Genomic DNA, 16,730 nt, shown 5'->3' on the forward strand with positions numbered 1-16,730 from the left:
GCCATTAAAGCAGACAACTTTTAGCTGTGTGTGGTGCACCGCTAATATTTCCTTACAGTCCGTGACGTTTTCACCAATAAACTCCGCAGGAAATTTAAAATTGCAATTTAGTAAACTAAACCGTCCGTATTGGCATGTGTTGCAATGTTAATATTTCATCATTGATATATAAACTATCAGACTGTGTGGTCGCTAGTAGTGGCTTTCAGTAGGCCTTTAAATGAGTGCTTGTGTCAGAGTCTTAAGTGTATTTCTACCCACCAGCGGGGTGATCCTACTATATAAGAAGTAAGGGTGTATGGAATGCCGGTATTGGTAAAGTACCGTGATACTATCCATCCATCCATTTTCTACTGCTTGTCACGTTTGGGGTCGTGGCGGGTGTTGGACCCCATCTCAACTGCATTAATCATATTCGGTACTAAACCGCCTCTAAAAAGTACTACTTCTATGTTTACATCAAAATGTTTTGCCATCACATCTTCTTTCGTTTTTTTATTTGTAATTATTTATATTATGTTTATAAACTCAGGAAAAATGTCACTGGACACATGAGGACTTTGAATATGACCAATATATGATCCTGTAACTACTTGGTATCAGATTGATACCCACATTTATGGTATCATCCAAAACTAATGTAAAGTATCCAAACAACAGAAACATAAGTGATTATTACATTTTAACAGAAGTGTAGGTAGAACATGTTAAAACAGAAAATAAGCAGATATTTACAGTTAATGAACAAGTAAATTAATAATCCATTTTTTACCACTTGTCCTTAATAATTTTGACCTAATAATAATAGAATATAAATGACACAATATGTTACTGCATACGTCAACGGACTAAATTAGGAGTTTTTCTTTATATACTTACTACTAAAAGACAAGTTGTCCAGTATGTTCACAAACTTGCAATAGGAAACATGTTTGATGTACCCCAAAACATTTTTTATTTAAAAAAGCCAATAATGCACTTTTCTGTGATCCCTTTTTTTTAGAAAAGTATCAAAATCCATTTTTGTAAAGGTCCCGGTACCAAAATATTGTTATTGGGACAACATTAGTAAGAATATAATTTGTCGGTTGATTCTTTCACTACCTGAGTAGTCATTTTTTCACTGGAGAGATTAGTCTCTACGATGCAGCCAAGAAAGTTAATCTAATTTTTGTTTGTTATAATATTGTCGCCCACTTTGACTGTGAAGTTATTTACTTTTCTGAGGTTAGGAATTGACCCAAAGACCTGTGTACTTGCAAGTACCGAGGCAAGTCTTATTTCGGCAGTTTGTCATTGAAAGCCTTGCTAGTCTTGGTCTTGAGGATTGTAGCTTCTCTTGTTTTGTGGCCGTTAGCCTCGGTTCTGTTCTTCATGGGTACAGAAAATGATGGAATGATCACTTAAGCCACATACAGTAGTTCCACTTGTGGTGATCTGAGACTGGTCAGAAGTAACAAGGAGGTCTATGAAGGTTTAAAAGGACTCACTCACCCCGGTAGTTTGATTAATGAGTTAAGTGAGACAATGTTGGTGGCACAGTTTAGTGAAGGTTTTAAAAATGGGTGCATCCTTTCAGGACATATCTGTGTTCCAGTCCCCAAGAAGATGTAAACATGTGTCAACATTTTTACACTAAACTCATACACTCACCAAATATATTTTATACTGTAATCAAATCTAATTATTTCACGTCATGATTCTGACCTACATGCATCAATAAGTGAAAGTAAACATTTATTTTCAATAACCAAAGTAGTCAACACTTGTTTTATTAAAAGCACATACAGTTGACTGACTTTCCTTCAGCGTGTCGTAGATGGTCTCCAATTCCTAAAGAGGAATTGTTGATGAAGATACTCCATAAAACAGCACATAGTAAAACATGTTTTGGTAAAAGTTCCTTTTGGCCCAGCCAACAAAATGACCTCAAGAAAGTATGTTGCATGATAACAAAAACATACCATGAATGTTTTTTTTGTTTTTTTAGTGATTTTGGAATTATATTTTTTTTATTTCCATGATATTGAAGTTATGGTAATGACAATATCATTATAATATTATGGTTAAGTTTACAGATAAAGTTTAGGTGTCATAGACCGTATACACAAAACAATATTTACCCACTTTACATCAGTGAAGTTAAGAATGCTTCAATCAATCCTGCCTCGTACTTATACAAACTTTTCAAATTGACCCCCATCAAATTTCCAAGTCTGTTTTTGTACTCACTGTACCACTTTTGAATAATTTTTAGGAAAAAAGTAGGTATTTCCAGTGTTTTTATTGGTTGTTTTGCTACACACTTTTAACACAACACACAAAAGAACACAAATCATGTCATTGTGTCAACAGTGTCAGTTCAAAACTATTTCTATACTCTCTTTATCTTATTTACTTATTTACCCAACAGACGTCCAGCAGCCTCCTCACATTAAAGAGGAAGGGGAGGATCCACAGCCCCCCCACATTAAAGAGGAAGAAGAGGATCCACAGCCCCCACACAGTAAAGAGGAAGAGGAGGAAGTGTGGATCAGTCAGGAGGGAGAGTGTCCTGTAGGGCAGGAGGAGGCTGATGTCAGCAAGTTTCCACTGACTGTTGTCTCCGTGAAGACTGAAGAGCATGAAGACAAACCACCTGAGTCCTCACAGCTTCATCACAGTCCAAGTAAGCTCAACATTATACAAGATTATACAAGAATGACAAACACAGTTCAGGAGGACATTCTCACAGTAACACAACATAAACAGAACAGAACAAATACCCACAATCCAATGCATCCGTGACTATTCCTGGCTACATTATACACCCCGCTAGCACCAAACCCTGCCCCCCCGAACCCCGCCCACCTCAAGCGACACACGGGGGGGGGGTTGGTGCCAGCGGGGTGTATAATATAACCGGGAACGGTCACGGATGCCTGGGATTGTGGGTATCTGTTCTGTTCGGTGTTACTGTGAGGATGTCCTCCCGAAATGTGTTTGTCATTCTTGTTTGGTGTGGGTTCACAGTGTGGCGCATATTAGTAAGAGTGTTTAAGTTGTTTATATCACAACCTTGAGTGTAACCTGTGTAGCTGTTGACTATATGCCTTGCAATCTCGTACGTGTGATGACAGAAGGGGCGAAATGCATGCGTCGGGCTGGCACACAGATAGCATGGTGTAAAAGCGGGCGCGATGACATGTCGCAGAGGATGTTAAAAGTAAAGCCATCACGGCGCGCCCTCAATATTGTAGTCCGAAAAAATCGGAGACTATTAGCCCCGGGTGATGTCCGGGAGATGCACCAAAATAAGGAAACCTCCCGAAATAACCAAGGGGGTCGGTGATTATGCAGCTGAGCCTCATCAGAGTGGCCAAAGAGCTGCATGCGGCTCCGGAGCTGCGGGTTGCCCACCCCTGTTCTAGATGTATTAAGAGTTTATTTACAACATTAATAATATATACATACTATGCCAAATTAAAAAAGGTAAGCTTTTAGTAAATTTGTTTGGGATTCTGTTTTTTGTAATTGGTTTTCAATCTTCATTATTTACTTCAAGTTATTACAATACCTCTGTCTCTCTCTCTTATGTATGTATGTATATATATATATATATATATATATATATATATATATATATATATATATATATATATATATATATATATATACATATATATATATATATATATATATATATATATATACATATATATATATATATATATATATATACATGTGTAGGTGTGGGAAAAAAAAACACAAGACTACTTCATCTCTACAGAAGTGTTTCATGAGGGGTTCCCTCAATCATCAGCAGATTTTAATGGAAGCATTCACATACAATGGTTTATATAGGGCACAGAGTGGGTGGGTACAGGCAGGCGTAGGGTGTGGTGATTGGCTCATGTGTTACCTAGGAGGTGTTTCCGTCTATGGCGGCATGTTGAAATGATTTCACTGCGCTTGTTGAGGGATGATAGATCTGGATGATATATAATAAACAGTTTCTCTTTTAAGCATAGGTTGCATCTTTTATTACCACTGTTGTAAGGTGTGCTGGATGCAAGAATTTGCCATGTTATTGAATATTCAACATTATTGTCTTTGAGGTTCCAAATGTGTTTGCTGAGTTCTGTAGAATTCTGCAAAGTCTGGTTTCTAAAGGAGACGTTGTGATTATTCCATCTTGTTTTGAACGCTCCTTCGGTTAATCCTACGTACGTGTCGGATGTGTTAATGTCCTTGCGTATTACCTTTGCTTGGTAAACGACTGATGTCTGTAAGCACCTTCCGTTGAGAGGGCAATCAGGTTTCTTGCGACAGTTACATTCATTATTGGTTTCAGAGTCGTTTAGTCTAGGGGTAGGCAGGACTGCCTACCCCCAGACTAATAATGAATGCACTATTCTCCGGATAATCCAATCAAAACATATATATATATATATATATATATATATATATATATATATATATATATATATATACACACACACACACACACACACACACAGGACTGTCTCAGAAAATTATAATATTGTGATAAAGTCCTTTATTTTCTGTAATGAAACTAAAAACATGGAAATGTCAGACATTCTGGATACATTACACATCAACTGAAATATTGCAAGCCTTTTATTATTTTAATATTGCTGATTATGGCATACAGCTTAAGAAAACTCAAAAATCCTATCTCAAAAAATTAGAATATTTCCTAGGACCAAGTAAAACAAAAAGATTTATAATAGCAAAACAAAATCAAATATTTGAAAATGTCTAATGCACTAAGTACTTGGTTGGGAATCCTTTCGCATGGATTACTGCATCAATGCGGCGTGGCATGGAGGCAATCGGCCTGTGGCATTGCTGAGGTGTTATGGATGCTCAGGATGCTTCAATAGTGGCCTTTAGCTCATTTGCATTATTGAGTCTGGTGTCTTACAGCTTCTTCTTCACAATACCCCACAAATTCTCTAAGGGGTTCAGGTCAGGGGAGTTGGCAGGCCAATCGCGGACAGTAATGCCATGGTCAGTACACCAGTTACTGCTGGTTCTGGCAGATCATGCTGGAAGATGAAGTCATCATCTCCATAGAGCTTTACAACAGATGGAAGCATGGAGTGCTCTTGGTACACAGCTGCATTGACTCTAGACTTGATTAAACACAGTGGACAAAAACCAGCAGCTGACATGGCTCCCCAAACCATTGCTGACTGTGGGAACACACTGGATTTCAAGCAACTTGGATTTTGCTCCTCTCCAGCTTTCCTCCAGACTATAGCGCCTTGACTTCCAAATGAAATACAAAATTTGCTTTCTTCTGGACTCTGGACCACTCTGCATAACAGTGTGGTACGCCAGCTGCACTGAAGCAGACAAACAGGCGAATTAGAGGGTCATAAAGTCTGCACAAAAAATTATCGGCTGCCCCCTGCCCTCCCTGAAGCATTTACATAACTCCCGTTGCCTCAAGAAAGCAAAAACCATCACCAAAGACAGCACACACCCTGGCTACCACCTGTTCCACCTGCTACCATCAGGCAGGCGCTACAGGTGCATCAGAGCCAGAACAAACAGGCTCAGAGACAGCTTCTTCTCCAGAGCTGTCACCATGTTAAAATCTAACTTATAATAATAATAATTCACTCCTGTACAATATCATGCCCTAATACCCTACTGTGCAATACTGATTGTTATTTATTACTTCCGTACTCATGTCTTGTTCTGTATATTGTACAGTATTTTGTATTTCTACAGTGTGCTGTATATTGTACAGGATTGCTTGTTATTTTTATTGGATAGTTGTCTGTTTATTTCAATTGTTAGTTTTTCCTTTATTACCCTTGTGTTATTTATTTCACCCCATATTTGTTCCCACAACCGCCACTCAAGTTGGAGTCTTTAATCTCGTTATATGCAAATATAATGACAATAAAGTCTATTATATTCTATTCTATTCTAATTGGGCTTGCACGCTGTCAATTCAGGATATAGGGGGCGCTAAAGGCAGTGCCTTTATGGCACTCCCTGAATATTGTTGATCTGGTAAAAATTGACAGGGGCTTCGAGAGAATTGGTGCCCTGAAATTCAGGGGTCTCCCGGGAAAATTGGGGACGTGGGCAAGCATGACCTATCAAGCGCCGTTCAGATTAAACTCATGGGCCGCACCAACATAAAATTGTCACATCGAAGCGCGCGCCGCATAATAACGTTTCGCGGAACGCAATTTTGCCCGCGGGCTGCATGTTTGAGACCCCTGCTCTAAACCAAAATCATAATGATCAAAGACGTCCAGCACATTAAGGTGAGTTAAAGTTCATGAAAAGTTTTACTGTCAAGCTCTTACAAACTGTTCTCAAACACCACACATATCATTGTTTTTGTTTTTCAAGATATAGATGGATGCTGTCTTTTTAATGTAGGTGGAGAAAATGAATAACTTTATAGGGGTGGGCCAAAGAAAAGGTAAACTAAATAAATGCATAACGTGGAGTGCTGTCTATTTGGCCTAACTCACCTGTGAATAGTTTGAATACTGCAAACTTCAATAAGTAACACCTCATTTGTGTTCTATGTTCTGCAGACGTCCAGCAGGTGTCAGCAGAGAGTCATGAAGAGATTCCCTCCAAGCAGCAGGAGTGGAGCTCCAGTGTGGGACAGAAGAAGCTCGAGCCCACTCATATAGAGGAAGAAGAGGAACTGTGGGAGCAGCTTCCAAGGTTGGAGGAGGTTAATGACGAAGATGATATAAAGTCAGAACCAGACAGCATCTTTGCTCCACTGTCAGACATGGACCACATGATGTCACACTCTTCTGATCACAGTGACCACATCCAAAAACCTTTGAAGAGTAAAAATGACTCTGAAGGTGATACGAGACATCAAAATAACAGCAAACACTTTGACTGCTCTGAATGTGAAAAATCTTTTAGACATAAGAGTAATTTTACAGTACACATGAGAACACATACTGGAGAGAAACCTTATACTTGCCCTGTTTGTAAGAAGAGTTTCTCCAGAAAGCAATACATGACCACACACATGACAATACATACTGGAGAGAAACCTTTTACTTGCTCTGTTTGTAAGAAGAGTTTCCCCAGAAAGAATGACATGACCACACACATGAGAACACATACTGGAGAGAAACCTTTTGCTTGCTCAATTTGTGCTAAAAGATTCAACGCTAAGAGTATCATGACATTACACATGAAAATACACACAGGTGAGAAACCTTTCACTTGCTCTGTCTGTAAGAAGAGCTTCATCAGAAAGCATCACATGACCACACACATGAGAACACACACTGGAGAGAAACCTTTTACTTGCTCTGTCTGTAAGAAGAGTTTCTCCATGAAGCCTGACATGACCACACACATGAGAATACATACTGGAGAAAAACCTTTTACTTGCTCTGTTTGTAAGAAGAGTTTCTCCACAAAGCGTAACATGACCACACACATGAGAACACACACTGGAGAGAAACCTTTTATTTGCTCTGTTTGTAAGAAGAGTTTCTCCAGATGGCAACACATGACCACACACATGAGGACACACACTGGTGAGAAACCTTTTCCTTGCTCTGTTTGTAAGAAGAGTTTCTCCATGAAGCCTGACATGACCACACACATGAGAATACATACTGGAGAGAAACCTTTTACTTGCCCTGTTTGTAAGAAGAGTTTCTCCAGAAAGCAATGTGTGACCAAACACATGAGAACACACAATGGAGAGAAACCGTTTGTGTGATAAAACAATCAGGTTTAAGTATCAGGTCAGTAAACACAAGTGTGTAACAGTCATGGAAGCTGCAGGGATTTAAAAACACTCAAACGGTGATTGTGCTAAATGTACTTTAAAAACACAGCATGATTAATATGAACGTATATTTTATGTTCAATGTTGTGCTTCTTATCTTCTACTCTTATATGTTGTCCTGTAATGACTTTTTAAGTTGTGTGCATTTATTGAATATTATATATGTTGCTAAATTTTTATTCTATTTTCCCATTGTTAAAGAGAGGTCATCTTATTTTTTATTTTTTTTTCCAACACATTTTCTCCATTGCACTTTATTGATGTTGTTTTCCAATTAAAAGTATGAATTAATAACATTGTTAAAAAAATTTGGACCCTAAGTTCGGACACAGATTCATCGTCATCATCATCATCATCATCAGAATACTGGATGAAACTTTAACATTACTTTTTTTAATATAAGTGTGACCTCAATATTCCTCGATAATAAGACTAAAAATAGAGATTTAAGTACCATATTAGAGTGCCTCTTGTAGTATTCCACCTCGCCACATTGTGAGAAGTGGGGGCTAGCAGTTGCATGTTTTTATCATGTTTTATCAGCGAGGAAGACAGCATTTGTCTTTACTTTTTTGTCAGATTCAAGTTTTAATGTTCTTTTCATTAATAAATTAATCACTATGGCTGGCAATATTAAGGATTATTTATAGATATTTAAGAACAAATTCCCTCCTTGACAGGTAGCAAAATGACTCCACAAAATGTGAACTAGCAGCTGACTCAGTAAATATTTTTTTAATTTTCTAATTAGTTAACTATAAAGAGTAACATCCATCCATTTTCTACCGCTTATTCCCCTTTGGGGTCGCGGGGGGCGCTGCTGCCTATCTCAGCTACAATCAGGCGGAAGGCGTTGTACACCCTGGTCAAGTTGCCGTCTCATCGCAGGGCCAACACAGATAGACAGACAACATTCACACTCACATTCACACATTAGGGACCATTCAGTGTTGCCAATCAACCTATCCCCAGGTGCATGTCTTTGGAAGTGGGAGGGGCCTATCCCCAGGTGCATGTCTTTGGAGGTGGGAGGGGCCTATCCCCAGGTGCATGTCTTTGGAGGTGGGAGGGGCCTATCCCCAGGTGCATGTGTTTGGAGGTGGGAGGAAACCGGAGTACCTGGAGGGAACCCACGCATTCACGGGGAGAACATGCAAACTCCCCACAGAAAGATCCTGAGCCCGGGATTGAACCCTGACTACTCAGGACCTTCGTATTGTGAGGCAGACATACTAACCCCTCTTCCACCGTGAAGCCTTAAAGAGTAACATGACAGTGGAAATTTCACAATAATTCACCAAAAATCGGAAATTGGGAATGATTTCTTAAGATGCAGATGAACCAGGTGGCACCATGCAGTAAAAAAAATGGATGTTTTTGATAAACGAACAAAAACCGAGAGCAACAGGGAACTGTGAAGACAACAAAACAAACCGCTGAAACCCAGCAAAACACTCACAGGAAATGTGGAGCAGACGGCGTCCACAAAATATGTGCGTACTCGAGCTTGACATCTAAAAGGATAGTCACCCGTGAACAAAGAATAATGTCCGGACAACAAAGGTAGCAAGAGGATCAATTGAAATAGTCTTGATTGCAAACAGAAAAAAGGTGAGGGGAAATGCTCAGGGACAGAAGTGAAGCTGCCACGGGAAAACACCAACAAAACTGGGAGAGCCACCAAAATAAAAGCACAGGACAGGAATTCAAACATTAAACAGCGGAAAACACGAACAAAATGTGAACAAAATTTGCCAGATGTGACAAATGGAGTGTCAGAAATGAGCTGAGCCAAGATTGACAGGCTGGATAATGAGGGAGAAGCAATCTAGTGTCATGTCAGCACACTGGGACTGGAAGGCAGGATTCACACAATCTTCTTCTCACTTCTCTCTCATGTGGAGGCTACAGTCCGCATGACAGAAGTCACTACTACAACTACTCTTATTTCATTTAAATGTATTTTTTACTTACACATTATTATTATTATTGTTTTTTTCATGGACATCCATCAGCTGACATTGTTATCCATTACATCATATGTGCATACATCATACATCTATTGTCTGCCCGAAAGATCAACATATTATTTTTTGTTTATTTCCCAACGATGACACCTGCACCCCTCCCCCACAAAAAAAGAAAGACAGCAAAAAAACGAAAACAAAAAACAAAGTAATAATAATATTAATAACAAATAATATAAACAGATAAAACTATATACATATAGGGAGTAATCTTTTTTTTTTAAAACAGTTTAATCACTAATTAGAAAAACATAAAATTAGTCTTATGTGGCGTGACATAATCAACCCAGTATTCCCAGTATGAAGTAAATATCTCTAGTTTATAAATAATAAAAGCTGTTATCTCCTGTGTTTTATAAATGTCCATTGTGATTTCCATCCATTTCTTCAAAGTTGGGCTCTCCTGTAATATCCATTTCCTGGTAATGCTCTTTTTACAAACCACTAGTAGGATATTCATGAAGTATTTCTCCTTTTTCAGCCAATCCTGAGGTGCGATGTGTGAAAAACAGGATGTTACTTTCAAGGGGTGATTTGAAAATATCCTGTAGAGCTTGGTGTATCTCTTTCCAATAGTCCTTTATGGCAGAGCAGTCCCAGAAAACATGCTAGTGGTTTGCCTTTAGATTCCCACAATTTGTCCAACAGGCGGGGGAGTTGTTATCATACTGAGACTTCTGAGAAGGTGGAATAAAACTTTCCCAGCCAAACTCTCCACTTGGGTCAGCTGCTACAAGTCCATTGATATCTCCATTTTATTGTCCATTCTTCCTCAGATGTAGTTATCCCTCCTTCCTTCTCCCATTTTGTTTTAACATATGAAGTTAAATATGATTTCTTATACAAGCATGAAACACTTCTATCAATAGTTTCTGAATTATATGCTTTTGTAAACAGTTCAATGAAACAAATGCTTGTCTTTGTTACATTTTTCACCTTCATATTAACAAAATGATGCAACTGCAGATATCGATAGAAGTCTTGTTTTTTTTTAAAATGTGTCCTTTTAAAGGGGAACATTATCACAATTTCAAAAGGGTTAAAACAATAAAAATCAGTTCCCAGTGGCTTGTTGTATTTTTTGAAGTTTTACTCAAAATTTTACCGGTCTCGGAATATCCCTAAATAAAGCTTTAAATTGCCTTATTTTCGCTATCTTCGAAACCACTGTCCATTTCCCTGTGACGTCATACAGTGCTGCCAATGTAAACAAACAATGGGAATACCACAGCAAGATATAGCGACATTAGCTCGGATTCAGACTCGGATTTCAGCGATTTAAGCGATTCAACAGATTACGGATGTATTGAAACAGATGGTTGGAGTATGAAAGTATTGAAGAAGAAACTGAAGCTATTGAGCAAATAGCTATTGACGCTATTCATAGCCATAGCATGGCCGAGTAGCTGCGTTAGCATCGCCGGTAAAATGTGCGGACCAAACGATCAGGACTTTCGCATCTTGTGACACTGGAGCAATTTAAATCCGTCGATTGGTAAGTGGTTTTTTCGCATAAAATGTGGGTGGAAGGAAACGTAATATAGTTGCAAATGCATCTGCAGGTTATCCATACATCTCTGTGCCATGTCTGTCATCGCCGGTAAATAGCATGTTGGCATCGATTAGCGTAGCATGTTAGCATCGATTAGCTGGCAGTCAACATCAACAAAACTCACCTTTATGATTTTGTTGACTTTATCGTTGCAAATGCATTTGCAGGTTATCCATACATCTCTGTGCCATGTCTGCTTTACAACCGCCAGTAAATAGCATGTTAGCGTCGATTAGCGTAGCATGTTAGCATCGATTAGCTGGCAGTCACGCCGCAACCAAATATGTCTGTTTAGCACATAAGTCAACATCAACAAAACTCACCTTTGTGATTTCGTTGACTACCGTTGCAAATGCATCTGCAGGTTATCCATACATCTCTGTGCCATGTCTGCCTTAGCATTGCCGGTAAAATGTGGAGACACTCTGGTACATTCAATGGGGGTCTGGCGGCGGACACTTTGGCATCTTGGGGCCAGTGGTGCAACTTGAATCCCTCCCTGTTAGTGTTGTTACACCCTCCGACAACACACCGACGAGGCATGATGTCTCCAAGGTTCCAAAAAATAGTCGAAAAAACGGAAAATAACAGAGCTGAGACCCGGTGTTTGTAATGTGTTGAAAATGAAAATGGTGGGTGTGTTACCTCGGTGACGTCACATTCTGACGTCATCGCCTCCAGCGCAATAAACAGAAAGGCGTTTAATTCGCCAAAATTTACCCATTTAGAGTTCGGAAATCGGTTGAAAAAATATATGGTCTTTTTTCTGCACCATCAAGGTATATATTGACGCTTACATAGGTCTGCTGATAATGTTCCCCTTTAATAGTTTCAAAACTGAGCATTTTTTAATCTTTCATTACACTACATGAAGGTGAATTATTTTTTGTTGATCTCTATTGGCAGAGTTTGAAATCGGTACAGCAGTCTTGGAAGTGCATTCCTTTTAATACAATCAATTCTACAGCTAAGGCGAAAAAAAGGAATTAAGTTCCATCGTGCTATGTCATCTTTTATTTTCTTATGTATGGGTAGATAATTTTATACTGATAATGTTGTTATATATTTTGATAAAATGAGGCCCAGGTATTTAAAAGACATATCAGGGGGTGTATATATATATATATATATATATATATATATATATGGTCTCCATCCATTTTGGATGGAAACAATAGCTAAGTAAAACTTGAACTATAGAGATTAAAAAAACAATATAAGAAAATATTCCTTTGTGTGTGATTTTTGTACATAATTTCACTGCTTCTGGGTTATAATTATACGAGAGGAGTTGAGTTTTACCGATGTTGATTTTATATCCTGATAATAGACCCTACCGTTCAAATGAGTGCATTCATTTAGGAAGAGAGTATGTTGGGTGCCAGAGGAAGACTAAAATGTCATCCACATCTGGCCAATTTATACTCTCTCACTTTAATTATGATTCCTTTAGAATTTCTCTAATCCGTTATTAATAGATTCTTCACAGAGAATCTTTGTTTACAAACTGAGCACTTGATTTTCCAGTGTGCATTCTTTTGTTTATCAAGTTTTTCTTAGAGCATCTTTTTTTTTTTTTTTCACAAACTGAGCACATTAATGGTTTGTTTCCATGTGTGCATAGAATCTTAAACTCTTCAACACAGAATCTTGTATTACAAACTGAGCACATTAATGTGTTTTTCTCCTGTGTGAATTTGTTTGTTTATCAAGTTTTGTTTACACAGCATCTTTGTAACAAACTGAGCACATCAATGGTTTTTCTTCAGTGTGCATTATTTTTTCTGTTATCAAGACTTTCTTCACAGATAATATTTGATTACAAACTGAGCACATTAATTTTTTTCTCCAGTGTGTATTATTTTGTTTGTTAGCAAAATTTTATTCACAGAGTCTTTTATTACAAACTGAGCACATTAATGGTTTTTCTACTTTGTGTAATTTTTTGTCTGTTATCATACGTTTCTTCACAGATAATATTTTTATTACAAACTAAGCACATTTATGGTTTTACCCAGTGTGTAATTTGTTTTATTTGTTATCAACAGTTTCTTCACAGATAATCCTTTTTTTTACAAATTGAGCACGAGTGTTTCTCCAGTGTACATTATTTTGCTTGTTATCATGTTTTTTTCCAGAGCATCTTTTATTACAAACCGAGCACTTTAATGGTTTTTCTTTAGTTTGTATTATTTTGTCTGTTATCAAAAGTTTCTTCACGCAGAATCCTTTTTCACAAACTGAGTACATTAATGGTTTTTCCCGAGTGTGCATTCTTTTGTTTGTTAGCACTTTTTTTTTACAGAGCATCTTTTATCACAAACTGAGTACATTAATGTTTTTTCTTCAGTGTGCATTATTTTGGTCATCAAGTTTTTTCACAAAGACTATTTTATTACAAACTGAGCACAATAATGTTTTTACTTCTGTGTGTATTTTTTAAATCTGTTATCAATAGATTATTCGCAGAGAATCCTTGTTTACAAACTGAGCTTTTGAATGTTTATTCTCCAATCCGCATACTTTTGTTTATCAAGTTTTTCACAGAAAATATTTTATTACAAACTGAGCACATTAATTGTTTTTCTTCATTGTGCATTATTTTGTTCGAGTTTTTCACAGAACATCTTTAAAGGCCTACTGAAAGCCACTACTACCGACCACACAGTCTGATAGTTTATATATCAATGATGAAATATTAACATTGCAACACATGCAAATACGGCCTTTTTAGTTTACTAAATTGCAATTTTAAATTTCCCGCGGAGTTAAAACGTGGCGGAATGATGACGTGTATGATTACGCGTGCGCGTGACGTCACAAATTGTTGGGGACATCTTGGCTCACGTCCACACACGGCTAATAGTCGTCTCTGTTCAACGCGTAATTACAGAGTATTTTGGACATCTGTGTTGCTGAATCTTTTGCAACTTGTTCAATTAATAATGGAGACTACGAAGAAGAAAGTTGTTGGTGGAAAGCAGTGGATTCAAAGATAATAATTAGTATGTGATCCTAGTTCAAATTTAACAGATTATATAAAACAACTTGTGTTTTATTTTATTGCTAGGACAGCAGGTGACCCCAGAGATCCTCGAGAGGGTTAGAGCTGGGCCAGCCAGGGTTAGTGAAGTCCCATCGTCAAGTGCAGCAGCCCCGAGATGCAGCCCAACATAGCATCTCCAGGTGTGTCTGGAATGCAAGCCAAGCTACGACCACCTCCTGCATTGTTTGATGAAGGACCAGCATCAAGTCCTTCAGATAGTGGTTCTTCCCATGTCAGCTACGTGCCGAGTGGGTCATCGACGTCGGATCCGTGTCAATCTGACGGGCCGCCAGATCCCACACGTACTCCCAAGATGCGGGAAGAGGGCGCCCACAAGGTACCGAAGTACATCATCTTTGAGTCGTGCCTCCAGAGTCTCGTCAAGTGGTGTCACTGTCCAGCCTGTGGCAGCCAGGACATAAGCCCTTCTTGGGATTGGAACGGTACACAGCTGATCATGACCATACAATGTACATCATGTGACCGGAGGAGTAGGTGGAGCAGCCAGCCAAACATTGGCCCTTATGCCGCGGGCAACATCCTGCTATCTGCTGGCATTCTCTTGGCTGGCGGATCTTCTGGCAAGGTATTGCAAGTGCTGAACAGCATGGGAGTGCAGCGTCTACACCGCCTGGAGAGGGGGAACTTCTGGTTGCCTAGTGGAAGTCACATTCAGAACATCCACAAGGACCATGGCCACCTCTTCCCAACTTGTGCTCTTGGACAACTGCACGGTAGAAGTATGCAAAAGAAATGTCTCAAACCAAGTAAGTAGGCAAATAAGTTGCCCGAAAGCAGTGAGGGAATAGCAATATTTTACTGCACATCTTTTGAAAGTGCCCTGCGTTGAGGTGGCGACTTGTACAGGCTGTACGCCGCCTTCCGCCCGATTGTAGCTGAGGTAGGCACCAGCTCCCCCCGCAAACCCAAAGGGAATAAGCGGTAGCAAAATGGATGGATGGATCTTTTGAAAGTCAAAAAATTCAGATAAACTTGTGAATAGATAACCAGTTTTCAAGTTGACTGGAACATTTTGTATAAACATTGTTCTATTTTAAATGTATGTTTAGTCTCACGCTCAGCAGTGAAACTGGAGGAGGTTGTCAACAACAAGTCCCTGCTGAAAGATATCGCCATGCCGTCGAGTAAACACCAGACTTCCAAGGTAGAGGCGTTCCATAGCCTTATCATACAGGTAAGAATTAGGCTGATTGCCTGTCGGTGGTTAGCACCTGCCACTAGGACTTTGGGGGCCAGGGAGCAAATTACTACAACAGTGGTTCTCAACCTTTTTTCAGTGATGTACCCCCTGGGAACATTTTTTTAATTCAAGTAAATCAGAGCAAAGCATTTTTGGTTGAAAAAAAGATAAAGAAGTAAAATACAGCACTATGTCATCAGTTTCTGATTTATTCAATTGTACAGTATAACATGTACAATAATATGTTTTGGACACTCGGGTGAAGAGAGGGGCGGAGCTTTCTACCGATCACCACCTGGTGGTGAGTTGGCTGCGATGGTGGGGGAGGATGCCGGACAGACATGGGAGGCCCAAACGCATTGTGAGGGTCTGCTGGGAACGTCTGGCAGAGTCTTCCCACCTCCGGAAGAACTTTGAACATGTCACGAGGGAGGTGCTGGACATTGAGTCCGAGTGGACCATGTTCCGCACCTCAATTGTCGAGGGGGCAGATCAGAGCTGTGGCTGCAAGGTTGTTGGTGCCTGTCGTGGCGGTAATCCTAAAACCCCTTGGTGGACACCAGCGGTGAGGGATGCCCTCAAGCTGAAGAAGGAGTCCTATCGGGTCCTTTTGGCTCATAGGACTCCGGAGACAGTGGACAAGTACCGACAGGCCAAGCGGTGTGCAGCTTCAGCGGAAGCGGAGGCAAAAACTCGGACATGGGAGGAGTTCGGGGAAGCCATGGAAAACGACTTCCGGACGGCTTCGAAGCGATTCTGGACCACCGTCCGCCGCCTCAGGAAGGGGAAGCAGTGCACTATCAACACCGGGTATGGTGCGGATGGTGTTCTGCTGACCTCTACTGCGGATGTTGTGGATAGGTGGAAGGAATACTTCGAAGACCTCCTCAATCCCACCAACACGTCTTCCTATGAGGAAGCAGTGCCTGGGGAATCTGTGGTGGACTCTCATATTTCTGGGGCTGAGGTCCCTGAGGTAGTTAAAAAGCTCCTCGGTGGCAAGGCCCCAGGGGTGGATGAGATCCGCCCGGAGTTCCTTAAGGCTCTGGATGCTGTGGGGCTGTCTTGGTTGACAAGACTCTGCAGCATGGCGTGGACAT

At 39.7% G+C, this 16,730-nt stretch overlaps 2 protein-coding genes across 3 annotated transcripts in view; both read left to right on the top strand.

Annotated features, from left to right (window-relative positions):
* The window catches only part of LOC133546704 (zinc finger protein OZF-like), a 52,509-nt gene extending 41,681 nt beyond the window's left edge, over window positions 1-10,828 (top strand). For both annotated transcript variants that reach the window (XM_061892501.1, XM_061892502.1), the window contains 2 exons: window positions 2,414-2,668; window positions 6,570-10,828. In XM_061892501.1, the coding sequence (XP_061748485.1) occupies window positions 2,414-2,668; window positions 6,570-7,735 (1,421 nt within the window). In that variant the 3' untranslated portion in view covers window positions 7,736-10,828. The remainder of the gene's footprint in view (window positions 1-2,413; window positions 2,669-6,569) is intronic.
* The window catches only part of LOC133546700 (gastrula zinc finger protein XlCGF57.1-like), a 237,351-nt gene that overhangs the window by 93,903 nt on the left and 126,718 nt on the right, over window positions 1-16,730 (top strand). The window lies entirely within an intron of this gene.

Source organism: Nerophis ophidion, unplaced genomic scaffold (genome assembly GCF_033978795.1).
Source record: "Nerophis ophidion isolate RoL-2023_Sa unplaced genomic scaffold, RoL_Noph_v1.0 HiC_scaffold_38, whole genome shotgun sequence".
Taxonomy (NCBI): domain Eukaryota; kingdom Metazoa; phylum Chordata; class Actinopteri; order Syngnathiformes; family Syngnathidae; genus Nerophis; species Nerophis ophidion.